Genomic DNA, 14,330 nt, shown 5'->3' with positions numbered 1-14,330 from the left:
TTGGAGAGCTGACAGAACTTTTCAGGTCTCTAGCTCTTGTTCTACTGACAGTTATTTTAAATACAACTGAAACTGTTGATATTGCTTTGTGACCATGGTCATATTTTAATGATTGAGAGGGAAATGAAGGGATTTAAGTTCTTGTGATCATCTTTTTACTGTATATTGTGAGTAATATCCATAAATATTGCAAATTTCTTATGAAGAAAAATGGTTTTGGCTTCTAAAATTGTTTAAATCAAATTAATTGATGGTGAATGAACTAGTGGAGGATGGATTTGTAATATCTTTGCTAGTTTCAAGTTATACTAATACCCCCCCCCTTTTTTTTTTTAACAGGCTTTCAACGAGTATAAAAGAATTGCAGAATTTTAAAGTGTTATTACAGCATACTAGGTAATGAAGGCTTTTGCTCATCCTGGTAGTGATGACCATTAAATGACTGCATCAAGCAGACAGACAAAACAATCCTTACAGGACTGGTTATGAACTGAAAAAAAAATCAAATACCAACTTGAATATTTATGTTGTTTCAAATGGAAATGGTTATTAATTAGAAAAGATATTTATGAATGACATGTATAGTTTTTAAACATGTAAATTATGCTGACCTCCTGTCCAGTTTCTCTGCTTATCATTTACCAGTAAATCAGTTTTTTCTTTAGTTCACTCTTTTATTCAAAAACAACTGTTTAACATGAAATTACTATACCTTCATCCTGACTGCAGTGTTGATGTGAATAGACTTGCCCTACCACCAAGAGGAAAACACAAGGTGGTCCTCCTTTTTAAATCATGGGTATCAGTATATTTTAAGGACCAGATACTGAGTCTAACCCTGTAGAAGGAAATCCTTCTTTTCCTTTCTTAAGCTCTTGCTTTTATTTCCTTGCATTAAATTTTTTTTTAAAGTGGGAAACTGAATTGAATCTGTTTTCTACTGTGACAGCCTTATCAGCCTGTTGATGCCAACTATTTTCTCCACTGTTTGTAAACTTTTATTTTTTTAAAACATACATGTACATAACTGCTTTGTTGCTGATGGAGCAAGAGAGGAAATAACTTTTACCAATCCCTTTACTCTGCCTGTGTCTGCTGAGGAGGTTTTAAAAGTTAAGTGCTTGCTGCTAGCTGAGGAGCTTGGGTCAAGCTTGCCGTTCAGTCTTTGGTCACAGGTTCAGCGTCCAGAAATTTTGTGGACTGTTATAAAAAGTTAATATAGCACACTTGAAGCAGTGGAAATGGGTTGGCTTGAATGGGATTGCTTGTTTGTAGTTCTACATGAAAAGGTCAGTGCAAAAAAAGAAAAGGTTGTTTATAGACTTTGTGGTATGTTTAGGATTTTTTTTAAGTGTGTTGGCATTTAATACTGCATACTTTATCTATGCAATCCCTAACGGTTCCTTTTTAAAAAGGGTATTCAGCATACGTAATGAAACGGGTATATTACAGTGAATCTTGCATAAATTGATTGTTCTGTCAGTGTCAAAAGAGAATCCAGAGACGGCACTACTGATTAATAGCAATCAATAATTGATGTAAATCAAAATTGAAATAAGTAAAGCAAGAAGAGTAGTATTTTTAAGCAACTTGTTTATAAGTTGTAGTAAATTGTGTTTTGGTGAGGATAATTAAATTCAATATCAATGTTTATAATGCTGGTACAGTCTATAGATGTCTTTACAGCATGTTTTATTTTCAAAAGTAAAAACAGTTTTCACAAAATGAATAAAAAGTGCTCTTAAACATTTTTCATCTTTATCAAAGCTTACTCTGACTCGCTTGTTGTTCATTAAATTTTATTTTCCATAATGCGGTTCTTTACAGTGGAGAAAGAACTCTTGAAATCTGGGATTTTTATATTGTGTCCTTCTCTGGTCTTAAGCCACAGGCAAAATTACTTACTTTTTTTCCCATTAGAAACAAATTTGCTTATCGTGCTCATAACATTTTGATCTGTGGTGAGGTAAAAGTAGTGTGAAAACTAAATGGAAAATTACTTCTGGCGATAGCTGACTAAATTATCATTGAAACTGGTATCCAGTTTTTGTAAGTTTTACTGTTAAGACTTAGAGGAAAAAATGCTAGAACTCATTTTAAACAATGTCTTGATGCAATGTTAAAGTAAACTAATGCTAATTAGTAAACTAATTTCTCTCTAGGGAGAGAAATTGCACATAAACCAGAATAAATGTTTGGAAACCATTTCAAATCTGTAACACAATAGAAGTTCAGTGTACGTAAACCACTTTCAAAATGGCCGAAACCAGTTTGAGATAAACCTGGATGGAAGTAGTATCAGACTTAAATCAGTTTATTGAACTTTTGCCCCAGATCCCCTCCCGATTCAAGTGACCTCACAGTCCCCCAGCATCCCATGATGCTTTGTACCTCCCCTGCAAGCTCCCCCTTGCTGGGTGGGCAGGCTAGCTTTGGCCCAAGCTGTCTGCTCCAGCAGAACAGGGAGGTGTGCTCTAGCACCCCCCGGCTTCCTGCCTGGGCCACAGCAGGCATGCGGCTGCATTTTCAGAGTCAAAAGTGAATGTCTGTTCACTTGTAGATTGAACCAATAAATGCAGTTTAGACTAATCTGTGCAGATTGAATCGATTCAGCCTCAGGCTTCTTGACTGTCTCCACTTAGCGAAAATGTAGCTTACCCTGCTCAGTAACTTAACAGTTGTCTTAGTTTTAAATGTAGTGTTTAAAAACATCTTATTTTGACTGACTTATAGCTGAAAGGACCTCAGATGTTTCTCTCCCTCATGTTTCCTTAGTTATTAAGGCCTACAATTGAGCCTGCAGGTTCACTCCTTTGTGAGGCATGGCACATAGAAGAGATTAAATTGCATTGTTAGTTGTATTAGGGTGTCTAGAGCCTTGCATAACCATCCTTCTCATTTCAATTTAAAAATAAACATAGGTACTCTGTTTTGAGCTGGAATTTAAGATTTTAACATTCCTTTGCTTCCTCCTTGCTTTGTGGGAGGGAGAGGAGAAATAGTTTCTGTCACTTTGTTGGGGGGTGCAATTGTATTATTGTCCTCAACACCCAGTTCCTAGCTAATATTAATGGACACTGGAGAGACATTGATACATGTTCCCTCCATCCACTTGCTTACATGAGAGCAGGTTAGAGGATTTAGAGGATTTGAGGGGGCATGTGGTCCTTGAAAAGCAGCCTCCTGCACACACAGCCACAGTCCAGCAAAATGAATGCAGCTGTACAGGAGAGCAGGAAGAAGGATTTTACTCCTTTTTATTTCTAGGCTGTCTACGGCTTATGGCAGGTACCATAAGCCCTAGACGCAAACAAATCTTACTATCTGGTACAAACAGTATATTAAAATCCAAGACACGACATTTGAACTTCTGAGGAGGAGATCATGCACGTTTAGTAAAACAGATAAATACTAATTTGTCAAATTTATCACAAACTTTGTTTTATTTGGTGATTGTGCTTTATATTGCTGTGCATGCATGAAATACCACACTGTGCCACACTTCTTAAAGCTTTGTGTTGATTGTTAGGAAGAAGAAACTTTTCTCTGTTGTGCTTTTTTTCTGAGAAATGATCTATAATACATTGCAAGTACTATAGATGCTGCTGCTTATAAATTAACAAGCTCCAACTTGTAAACCTCAGCGCTGTTTAATATTTGAATCCTTAATGTATCTAATTTATTGAATTATGTAATTTAAGTTTACTATACTCCAAAACTGACATTAGATCTGCTTGCTGCAATTTTAAACACACGTATAAATCTTTCCTATCTCTTACATCTAAATATGTAAAATGCAAATTAAAGTAACTATTTTTCTGGTATACATTTTCCTTTTGTGAGTATAAGTTTGTAAACTTTTCTTGGTTGAAGACACTGTTTTCCTTTTTAGATTTTAACAATCCGTATGCGTATCCTATTTGTCTTTATATAATCATTACTAATACTGAAATAGGAAAAGTATCCTTTTAAAATTCAAATGACCTGTTAGTCTTGCAACACATTTAAGAATTTTAAGAAGCTACAATTTAAGCAACAACTAAGAAATTGAAGTCTGCCAAATTCTTTTTTACTTTTTTGTTGAATTCCTATTTAAAAGGAAAATCATGAACTATTTTGACTTGGAATTATTGTAAGCATTAATACTTCAGTGTGCTGAATAAAGCACTCATACCGTTTTAAGCTGTTTTAATTTTCCTCTGATTATTTTTTTTAATGAGCATCTACGTAAGTGGTGTGACCAGCTGATGTAAATAAATCAGTAAAGTAAGTAGAAGAAAATAAGCTAAATCCTCCCCTCAGGATGTCATCTTATTTTCAGTGAATACAACTACTACTAATAATGTTTCCACCTCCTTTCACCACTACCATTTCTAGCTGGACTTAACTAAAATTGCTCTCAAATATAGTGTTTTGTGCTGAAATCGGCATTGGCTTGCTCTTTATTACAGCTTTACTTTTTTTTATTCTCACCCTGCCATTCCTTGAGCTTTATGCTCCTCGGTGTGTGAGCAAGATTAGCTTCCTTGCAGTTCTGCTTCTCTGCTCACATGTTCACTTCCTTGAGAATTTGGATGCTACTTTTTTGTGTATCCTCTTTTGTTTTTCCATCTACACTGAACTATCTTTAGTTGTTGATCTTTGGCTTTTTCTTTACTAGGTCACCGGCTCTTCCCAAGTCAAAGGAATTGACTAGAACATGTGAAAACAATTTTACATTTGGTAGGATATAGCTTGCAGTTGCAGTGAAACCTGACTCCAACCCACTTTGATCCATAAAGATCAAAACCCTAATGTATTAGAGTAGCTTTGTCAGTCTCCCCATTAAGTAGCTAGTATCCATGAGTTAGAATCTTACTGAATACCTTTACTTGTCTGGCAACTTTTTTTTTCATATTCCTAAGTACAGCTTTTTAGATTTAAAAATGTACTTTCTACTTCACTTTTGCTACAGAGGGAAAAAGGTTTTGAGAAGGGAAAGAGCATATGGGCATCTTGATAGTCTTATGTCAAGGGAAAGAAGTCTTGTTATGTGCTACATCAAATATTTAAAAGTTTTCTAGTAGTTAGGCTTTCTTGGTATTTTATTTAAAACAAAACAAAAAAAAAACCTCAATCCTTTTTATTGTTTTACCATCTTACCTTAGATGCTGAAGTAATACCCCAAATTGAATGTTTTTAACCCACTGAGATGTGGTTTGAGGAAAATGGCTAAGAAGTAGGAATGGGAAATATGAATCATGTTACAGTATTGGTTTTTCAAGTTGGAACAATCTGACTGTTTGCAAAGAGCATCTAAGCTACTTTTAAAACTACTTTCAATGGTTTTCTGCTCCTCACAGTGAGGTTTTAACTTGATGGACCATTATGTATTACCCAAGATAAAACAACTTATTCAGGCATCATTGAAGATTCCAGTGCTCTTTGATTTCTGTCCTCTTGAAGTTTTTTTGGTGTTTAACTCAAACATTTTATCGGGTCTCTGCATGGGACCTAAACCAAATTCATCCCTTTGATTTCTGTGCAGATGGGGCTGGAACAGGGTTTCCAGATCTGCCAAATATGCTCAGTGTTTGATTTTCTGAAATAAGAATTATGTATCAAAGGTATTTGCCTATAATATTCCTTCTCCTAATAAGCCAGTAGAGAAAGGGTGGTAGGCTGCTGTATAGAGCCTGTAGTAAGGTTACTGTTCTAGCTGGGAGGTGGGGAGAAAGCATTAACAGCCAAAGCTATGGAGCCAACCCTCTTCCTCGTGCACATATTTGTCATAATGTTGTCCCCAATGGACGGTGTGAGTTTGTGCCCGGTGCGCTCTTGCCAATGAACACACAGGGGTGGAGGATTCAACTTAATCTTTATTGTTTCAAGTCTGCACAGAGAGGGGTGCTTGGCAATCGTTTGCAAAGCAAGCACACCAGTTACTACCTTTGGGTACCTTTTATACATATGTTCGCAAGTGTATCGCTCGGTGATTGGTTACAAACCACTGACCTAAGATGTTCTCTACTGAGCATGTCTCTATACCTATGTTTTAGCCATTTATTTCATTTGCATACATGTATGTTTCATTAACATACTTTGCTCTGCCCAGAGGGTGTGATTTTTTTTTTAGCATTATAATGAGACCTTTTTCTGAACTTCTTGCTATCTTGCAGGTGTCAGAGAGACATTTTCCTGCTGGTGCCAGGGAGGCATTCTAGGAATCTTCCGCATCCCACACGCTGTGCTCTGCAAGCATCTCTCAATACACACATACCACACCCTTCCCAGCACCAGCAAGTTGCTTTAAGTGTTCAGTTAGATATAGTTTGCAAAAGCTAGATATACCATAAAAAAGATTACATAAAAATATTACATCAATAATTGGCCAGAAACATGGGAACTTCTCAAAAAGTACTTGAGTTCAAACTCTTGGGAAAGATTCCCTGTGGAAGACTGACTCAGTAAAGAGATTAAAGTTTAGCCCTTACACTTAATAAAAGAAAAAATAATTGCTGAAGTGATATATTAGGCTTGAATAATCTCTTGGAGTATATTGTGGCATTTTATATGCTTTTCAGTTAAGGGAATGCCTTTTTCTTCCAAGTACTAATTCTTGTGCACATGTGCTCACATGTTGTAGTGGTCTCGGTATACATTAGCCCCATGTGCTTGAGACTTGGCATCTTTCTGTCCCCAAATGTAAGTGAACTTCCCCCTGTTTCCTTTGGCTAGGGACAGAAATTATACATAAACCAGTATATGTGATTGGCAGGGATCCTGGTTTTCTCTGTTTAAAAATCACAAATTCTCTGTTTTAAAAAAAAAATCTAAAATCTATTATTAAAAACCCCCAAATCAGCATTTTTCCTAGATTGACGTGTGTGTGTGTGTAAGTCATTTGGAAGCCTACCTGTGACTTGGTCATAATAAATTCTAAATACCTTTTTTCTCTTTTTTGGTGTTTGATATTTTTGGGGGTTTTTTATCACAAAAACAGTGCTTCTCCTACCCCTTGTACTCACCAGGATGTGGGTCCAGCTGCAGCTTTGCCCCCTGCTGCTTTGTGATGCTCAGCTGATCTGCTGATGCCCCTCACTCCCCACCCACGGCCCCTACCTACCAAGGCTATGTGGCCAGGGCACGCAGCCCTCTGTACCCTCCAGCAGTGCCAGAGCCCCAGCTGCTGCCCGCAGGAAAAAGCAGCTGTTGTGGCTGGAGCAAAGCACAGAGCCCAGTTCCCCACCCCCCTTCCCACCAAGGGTGGCCAGCCAGAGTGGAGCCTGTTTGGGGAGGGGTGGGGAATGGGCTGCCTGCTGCAGTAAGCCTGCATCTGCCCCACACCCTGTGCAAGAATCTGGGGTCATGTGCCCAAGCCTCCCTCCCCAGGGCTGTGTGCAGCACAGGGAGCCAGTACCCCACAGGCCCTTGGAGGAGCTGCTTGTGGCTCCATCCTGCTCCCCCAGGCAGGCCCCACAATCCTGTGCCAGTCCTGGACTGCATGCATGGCCTGGTTGGGCAGCACCCCCAGCCCAGCCCTGCTCCCTCCCTTGCTGTGGAGCTTTTAATCTGCCCTCCCCCCTCATCAATTTACCTGGAGAAAGCTTTGGGAGCTGCTTTGCATGTGGCCTGGCTGCTATGTGCATGTGTGTGCTTGCATGTGCATGTGGCACCCCTGCCTGTGATTTGCCCTCCTGCTTCCCCTGGCCCCTAGCAGCCCCTTGCAGGCTGGAACTGCCCGCCTGCAAGGGGAACCTGCCATTTCCCACATTTTTCGCCTTTAAAGTAGAAAATCTACATTTTTCTCCATTAAAGGAGAAAATCCACATTTTTCCACAGTGAGCAGAAAACCTGGCTCCATGGTGACTTAAAACTAGTCTAAACTTGTTACAGAAAAGAAGTTTGGTGCACATACACTAGTTTCAAAATGGCTGAACCAGTTTAAACTAGACCTAGATGGATGCAGTATCAGATTTTAATCCGCTTAGGTTACACCAGTCTATCAAACTTCTATGCCAGATCCTCTCCTGACTCAAATTATGTCACAGTCCCCTGGCATCCCAGGATACACTGCTTTCTCTGATCCCGCATTGACTGCTTTCCCCTGCTCCCTGCCAGTGGTTAGGGGTGGGGGAAAGTGGAGGGCCCTGTTTAGCCACAATTGCTAGGGGGGGGTGGGGCTGGTTTCTCCCACTGCTGATTGGCTGGCTGGGGGAGGCAGGGCTGGAAAGAGTCTCTGCTGGCTCTACTCCTCTGCAGCTGATAGCAGGGGGTTGGGGCATGTGGCCAGTAGGCAATCGAGCATAGCCTGCCTATTGGCTGGGCTCTGGTGCCTCTGGCAGTGCCTGGCATCCTAGGTGGTACACAGGAGCACCCCCAGCCTGCTAATGCAGGCAACCCTGTTCCCTTCCTCCTTCCCGCATCCGGGTTGGAAGCATGTTCGTTTTGTTCCTTCCCCATATATTCTTTGCAGCTTAGAGAAACCCACAAAGGTTTGATTGATTCCACCTCAGGCTTTTTGAGTGTCTGTATTTAGCCTTTTTGCCCCGGTTGCCCCTCCCTAGGCAAAACAAAGTGTCAAGTAGCTCAACTGATCCTTGAGGGTTTTTTGGGGTTTTTTTTACTGCCTGTGACTGAGACGTAGATGTACACAGATCATGATCTGGGACTGCTTCCAAGTCTGCTTCTCTGTTAGTGTTCCTTCTGCTCATCTGCTTCAGGCCATAGTAGTAGGGATTTGTCAAGACCCTAATTACATTCCTGCCAGGCAGCACAGTTTGGGGAGGAGGTGAGCAGCCCTCCGAGCTGAAAGAACAGGTTAGGCCAGGGCTACTTAGAAAAGCGGGATGTGTACAAGTCCATGGGGCTCAATGGGATGCACCCAAGGGTCCTGAGAGAGTTAGCTGATGTGATTGCAGAGCCATTGGCCATCATCTTTGAAAACGCATGGATGAGTTAAGGTGGTTATTGAGGCCCCCATAGGGAGGGAGGGAGGGAGGGAGCGAAGGAGTTGGGTAGGGGCTGGGGCTGGGCAGTGCCTGGGGTTTAGGGCCTGGGGCCTCAATGTGCAGCTGCAGGGCCCTGGTGGGGAGTGGGATTGGGCTACAGGAGGCTTGTCTGTGGGGGGTGAGGGGGAACCAGCTCCCTGCTGTTGCATGCACTCCCAGGAGGCGGGGGGGACCCATGCCCCCCAGATCTGTGCACAGGGCATGGGTGCAGGCTGCCTGCTATGGGCTTGGGCTCCTGCAATGCTACCTTCCCCCAGGGCCTCCTCAGCCCAGCAGGCGTGACCCAGCGCTGCAAAGAACAGTGGGGCCATGCATGAAAGCTGCTTGCTGTTGCAAGCTCTGTGCTGCCCTGGCAGCATATCCCCTGCACACAACCCCATGCTACTGCTCCTGCTGCAGCCATGCATATGCAGAGGACACATCACCAGGGCAGCACGGAGTTTGCAGCAGCAAGAGGCTTTCCTGCATGGCCCTGCCATTCTTTGCAGCACTGGGTCACACCCACTGGGCTGATCTGAAGGGCACAGGTCCCCTCTGCCCCTCTGGGAGTGCAAGTTACGGTAGGCGATCGGCAGCGGGCGGGGGGGAGCTGCCTCTTGCCAGAGGCAGGGGGCTGTGGACCCAGGTCCCTGGCCCTATAGACCTGGCAGCTGGGGCCCACCTCCAGCAGGGCTGGTGGGCAGGGTGCTGTGGGTGGGGGGTGAGGGGTACCAGTAGGGCCACAGGGGCTGGGGGGGGAGGGGCTTTCATTTTAATTACAGATTTGGGGGAGTTTATCAAAGAAGTTGTGATTTTTTTATCAGAGAATGGGTTTCTTTTTATCAGGGAAAACCAGGATCCCTGCTAATGAAGAACATAATTATTCTACTGCAATAACCTCTGCTGCCATTTCTTAGTCATTACTCAGTTGAAGTTGCAGCCCATCTATGTTACATCCAAAATGTTTTCAAGACCTCCCCTGGTCTTGAAAAACATATGCTTTATACATACATAAAGCATGTTAAACATAACATATTAACATGCTAAACTTTATATGAGCTAAATGACCCAATTCCTTCCTATTTAAGCAACAAATCAAAAGACACTTTCCCTGTACTACACATGTATGTGTGTGTGCATGTGTGTACACAAGCAACCACGTGCACACAGAGTTTGTGTACCTAGGAATCACATTAAATCTACTGTGAAAAGTGTTTAGTCGTAAAATCTGTATTTAGTTGTAAAATCAACATTTTAATTGTTATATCAATGAAAATACACTTTTCCTTAACACCCCCCCCACACATATACAATGGGAAAGTTGATCAAAATCATTGAGTTAAATGGGGCTTTTGGCTTGCTGATTTAAATCACGCTTTAAATTGTGATTTAAATCAAGTCTATTTAAATCAAATCTGCCTTGCATAATATTCCTACAGGATATCCAGGTTTTGCAGGCTGGGTAGAAATCACTGGGCCTGCAGTTATACAGTCTATATAATGAGCATCTTTGTAGGTGCTATGACCAGCTGATGTAAACAAAACTGTAAAGTAAATGAAAGCATAAGCTAAATCATCCCCTCAGGGTGCCCTTATTTTCAGACGATAATAATATTAATAATGTTTCTACCTCCTTTCACCACCACTATTTCTGTCTGGATTTACATTGTGTTTGAGAGCAGTTTTGGTTTTCATGCTGAAATCAGCCTTCGCTCCTTATTACAGCTTTACTTTAAGTTTACCTCTAGCCCTAAAATTTATTATGGTTAGTATGATTGGCTACCGGATGTAGATATCCGTTCCTAGAAGCATTTTTCTCTTTGGCAGTTAGGCATCTACTCTGGTACTTTGTTAAGAATTTTGGCAAGAAAATGAGGTGGAGTAAGTGCTTGATCCATCTGCTTCTTTACTGCCTGCAATTTAACTTTGCTGTTGGGTATTTTTTGTTCTAATGTTTCTTTCCAAATTAATTATGCCCCTCAAAATGTTAGTCCTTTTCCTACTTTGTCTTGAACTCAGCCTTGGTCCTTTCTGTTGCACACACTGCTTCTTATTTTGCTCCCTCTCCTTCCACACAAGAAATTAACAACAAACCAAGACTCCTTCTCCCTGTGACTTATCCACCACGCTAATCCACTTCCTTCTTCTCCCCTAACAATCTGCGGTTTCTGCCATTGTAACCCGCTGACCTTCTGTGCTGCAGTATTTTAGTTTAGAGATGTGAATAGAGCACTGGAGAAGTTAATGTTTGTACATCTCTGTACCTCCATTACCATTTGCAATGCAACCTAAGGAAGGCCACTTAACCAATGCAACCTAAGGAAGGCCGCTTAACTGAAGTACTTCGAATGCTGCCCTAATTCAAGCTCCTGCAGCATCTTGTGTATATGCATCCCCACACTTCAAAATGATGGTGGGGGCGCTTTAACTAAAGCTTGTTGAACGAGACACGGAGGATTCTATTAGTTCTTCTAACTACCATGCTCTAGCAGATTCAAAAGAGTCTGCTCCAATGCACTGCAATTACAGCGTGTCGGACCAGCCTCCCTGCACATCTACAGGCACCCATTATGTCCAGATCAGTCTCCTCAGGGAGTTATTGAAGAATCTGAACTGACACATTGATGTAGTATTTTTATGGGAAGTATACAGATGCCAACCACCCTTGTGTTCAATGAATGCTGAAAGATAAGTGAGTTTTTAGCTAGCCTAAAAACTATAGGCCTATTCTTAAAGTTGTCCAAGAATGGTTTTGAAAACAATTTGAAGTCATGGCAGGATTTCATGAAACCTGAGCTGAAGTAAATATGATGGTTATAGTGAGTGTAGGAGCATGTCTATAAGGTAAGGATGACTTTTGCTAGTTTATTCCGAGTCCCAAGGTGGTGAAAAGTTGGAGAATGCAATGTTGTGGTCTCCGACTTGAGGCAAACACCCCCAAATAAGAGCCAGTCCTGAAGGTAAGGGGAAAATATACCATTAAATATACTGCTACCACAGTGAGACACTTGGTGAAGGTCCTTGGGGATGCCGACTATCCTAAACAAGATAAAGATTTCTTAATTATTTTGTGTGCTGCAGCAAGCTAGTATTGTGGATCTGCTAATGAGATTATTAAGGCAATGGTTGTTACCATGACCTTGAATAGAGAAATACATTAAATCTCTCCAGTCCTGAATTCAGAGCCATCCTCTATTTTTGGCAAGTAGAAAGTACTGGGCTCCTATACACGTGCAGGGAGGCTGCTCCGATGTGCTGTAATTACAGCATGTTGGAGCAGACTTGATTAATTGAGTCTGCTTAATTGAGTCTGCTTGAGTGTGGAAATGACTGCACTCCAACAGATTCCAGCACCACATGTATCAGCATCCCCATGCTAAAAAATGGCATCTGGGCACTTTAAGTTAAAGTGTGAAGTGCCCTGCTGCCATTTTTCAACATGGGGATGCTGATACATGTGACACTAGGTGATTTCAATTACTGTGGCTTTTGGAGCTGCACTAATTAAAATGCCCCCTCCCTGTATCCCAGAGCACATCTATAAATGTCCAATATGACTAAAAACCCATTCCTCTGTATTACCTGGAAACTCGTTGCTCTGAGCACATAAGGTACCTCTTACCTTTTGTTAAGTCTCACGCAAGATGACATGTGGAAGGGACAGAGAAGATAGGCAGGGAGGTAGGGAGCTGTATATATCGGTGATCAGAAATGTTTCCCAGTGGTGGGGAGCAGAACGACCCAGCTGGGGTCAGAGGAGAGAAGATATTAGGACCTGGCTGCCTTCACTGTTTCCCTTAACTGCTCAGCTATGGCACAGCTGCCTTCACTGCAGCCTCTGCCACTTGGTGTGACAATGGGCAGAGCTCCCCTTCTGCCAGAGCCCCAGGCAGCAGATGCCACCAAATGCTGCTGAAGCCTGAGCTCTGTGGGCTAGATCCCAGGCTCCCCAGGCCCAAGGGCTGTAGGTTGTTGACCCTGATATAGATTTTCCCACTTCACTATTCAGGCAGAAGTTAGGGCATAGAGGCACCTTAGAATAACTGGTTCAGAGAGACATAAGCTCTCATAGGCAACAACTTACTTCATCAGATGCTAAGTATCTGATGAACAGGTTGATGCCTACAAAAGCTCATGACCCAGTTAATCTGTAAAGTGGCTGAAGGGAAGCCTATGCTGAAGGACCTTGATTCCATTCTAAAATCCTGCTGTGTCTTCTCAGTCAGGAAATTTGAGCCTGTTAAGGTTTTTTCTTGGAAAGAAGTGCTTCAGAGCTGATTGAAGTGGATACTTAGGAAATTAGTAGCTCTTCCTTCTACTGAGATCCAGGTGTTGAGGCTTACCAAGTGCTGCTTTGGAACTTTCTCGTAGCACTGGAATGGCTGTGAGATGCCCAAATATGGGATGCATGTAAATATACTCTAGCCTTAGAGAGGGCACCTGAGACTTTCCATTTGCCTTTGCCACTTGAAGTGCTGGCATTTGGCAAAAGCTGTGGCTGTTTTAAAAATCTTCCAGTCATATTAAAAATTGGGCTAGGAGGGACAGGAAAAGATCATCTCTTCCAGCCCATTCCCCTGACTAGGATTATTCCTCTCTAAACCATCCCAGACACATTCGTCTAAAGTAACTACACTAAAAACTTCCAATTGCAGATCCCACAGCCTTTCTCAGTAACTGGTTCCAGTATTTAATCATCTTTTTCATTAGGAAGTTCTTTCCAGCATCTGAGCTCAGTCTCCTTTGTTGCCATTTAACCTATTGCTACTTGACCTGTTATCTGTGGGCAAAAACCAATTCACTGTCATCCTACTGTATTTAAAAAAAATCTCCTTTATAGATTAATAATACAATTTTTCCTCAAGCCCTACTTTCTTGAACTTTGTTGTTGTTGTTTTGTTTTCTTGAGACTTTTTCAAATTTGTCTGTACTGTTCTTAAAGTTTGATAACCAAAACTAGACTTGGCATTCTTGGTGAGGCCTTACAAGTGCAGAACAGAGTGGAAAAATAGTTTCCTGTGACATGCTTGTAACACTCTCTTGTTAATACATCCCAGTATGCTATTATCTGGGATTACCCTTTTTTTGGCAACAATACTATATTGTTGATTGAGCTTCTGAACTTTTATAACCTCTAGGTCCTTTTCTACAGTATGGCAGACTAGCTGGTCATTCCCCATTTCATATTTTTGCATTCAATTGTTCCTTCCTAAGTGTGGTACTTTTGTACTTGTCCTTACTGATTTTCATCCTATTTACTTCAGACCGTTTTCCTAATTTATCAAGGTTTTTTTACAGCTGTTATACTAGTCCCCTGAAGCATTTACTGCTCCACCCAAAATAATATGATCTGCCAGTTTT

General features: G+C 41.6%; 1 protein-coding gene across 2 annotated transcripts in view; it reads left to right on the top strand.

Annotated features, from left to right (window-relative positions):
• ERO1B (endoplasmic reticulum oxidoreductase 1 beta) overlaps positions 1-3,824 on the top strand; it is a 50,187-nt gene extending 46,363 nt beyond the window's left edge. For both annotated transcript variants that reach the window (XM_059715635.1, XM_006258181.4), the window contains one exon: positions 340-3,824. In XM_059715635.1, coding sequence (XP_059571618.1) covers positions 340-400 — 61 coding nt within the window. In that variant the 3' untranslated portion in view covers positions 401-3,824. The remainder of the gene's footprint in view (positions 1-339) is intronic.
• The last annotated feature ends 10,506 nt before the right edge of the window (positions 3,825-14,330 follow it).

This window comes from Alligator mississippiensis, chromosome 1 (assembly GCF_030867095.1).
Source record: "Alligator mississippiensis isolate rAllMis1 chromosome 1, rAllMis1, whole genome shotgun sequence".
Classification (NCBI taxonomy): Eukaryota; Metazoa; Chordata; order Crocodylia; family Alligatoridae; genus Alligator; species Alligator mississippiensis.
This window is presented reverse-complemented; position numbering and strand designations above follow the sequence as displayed.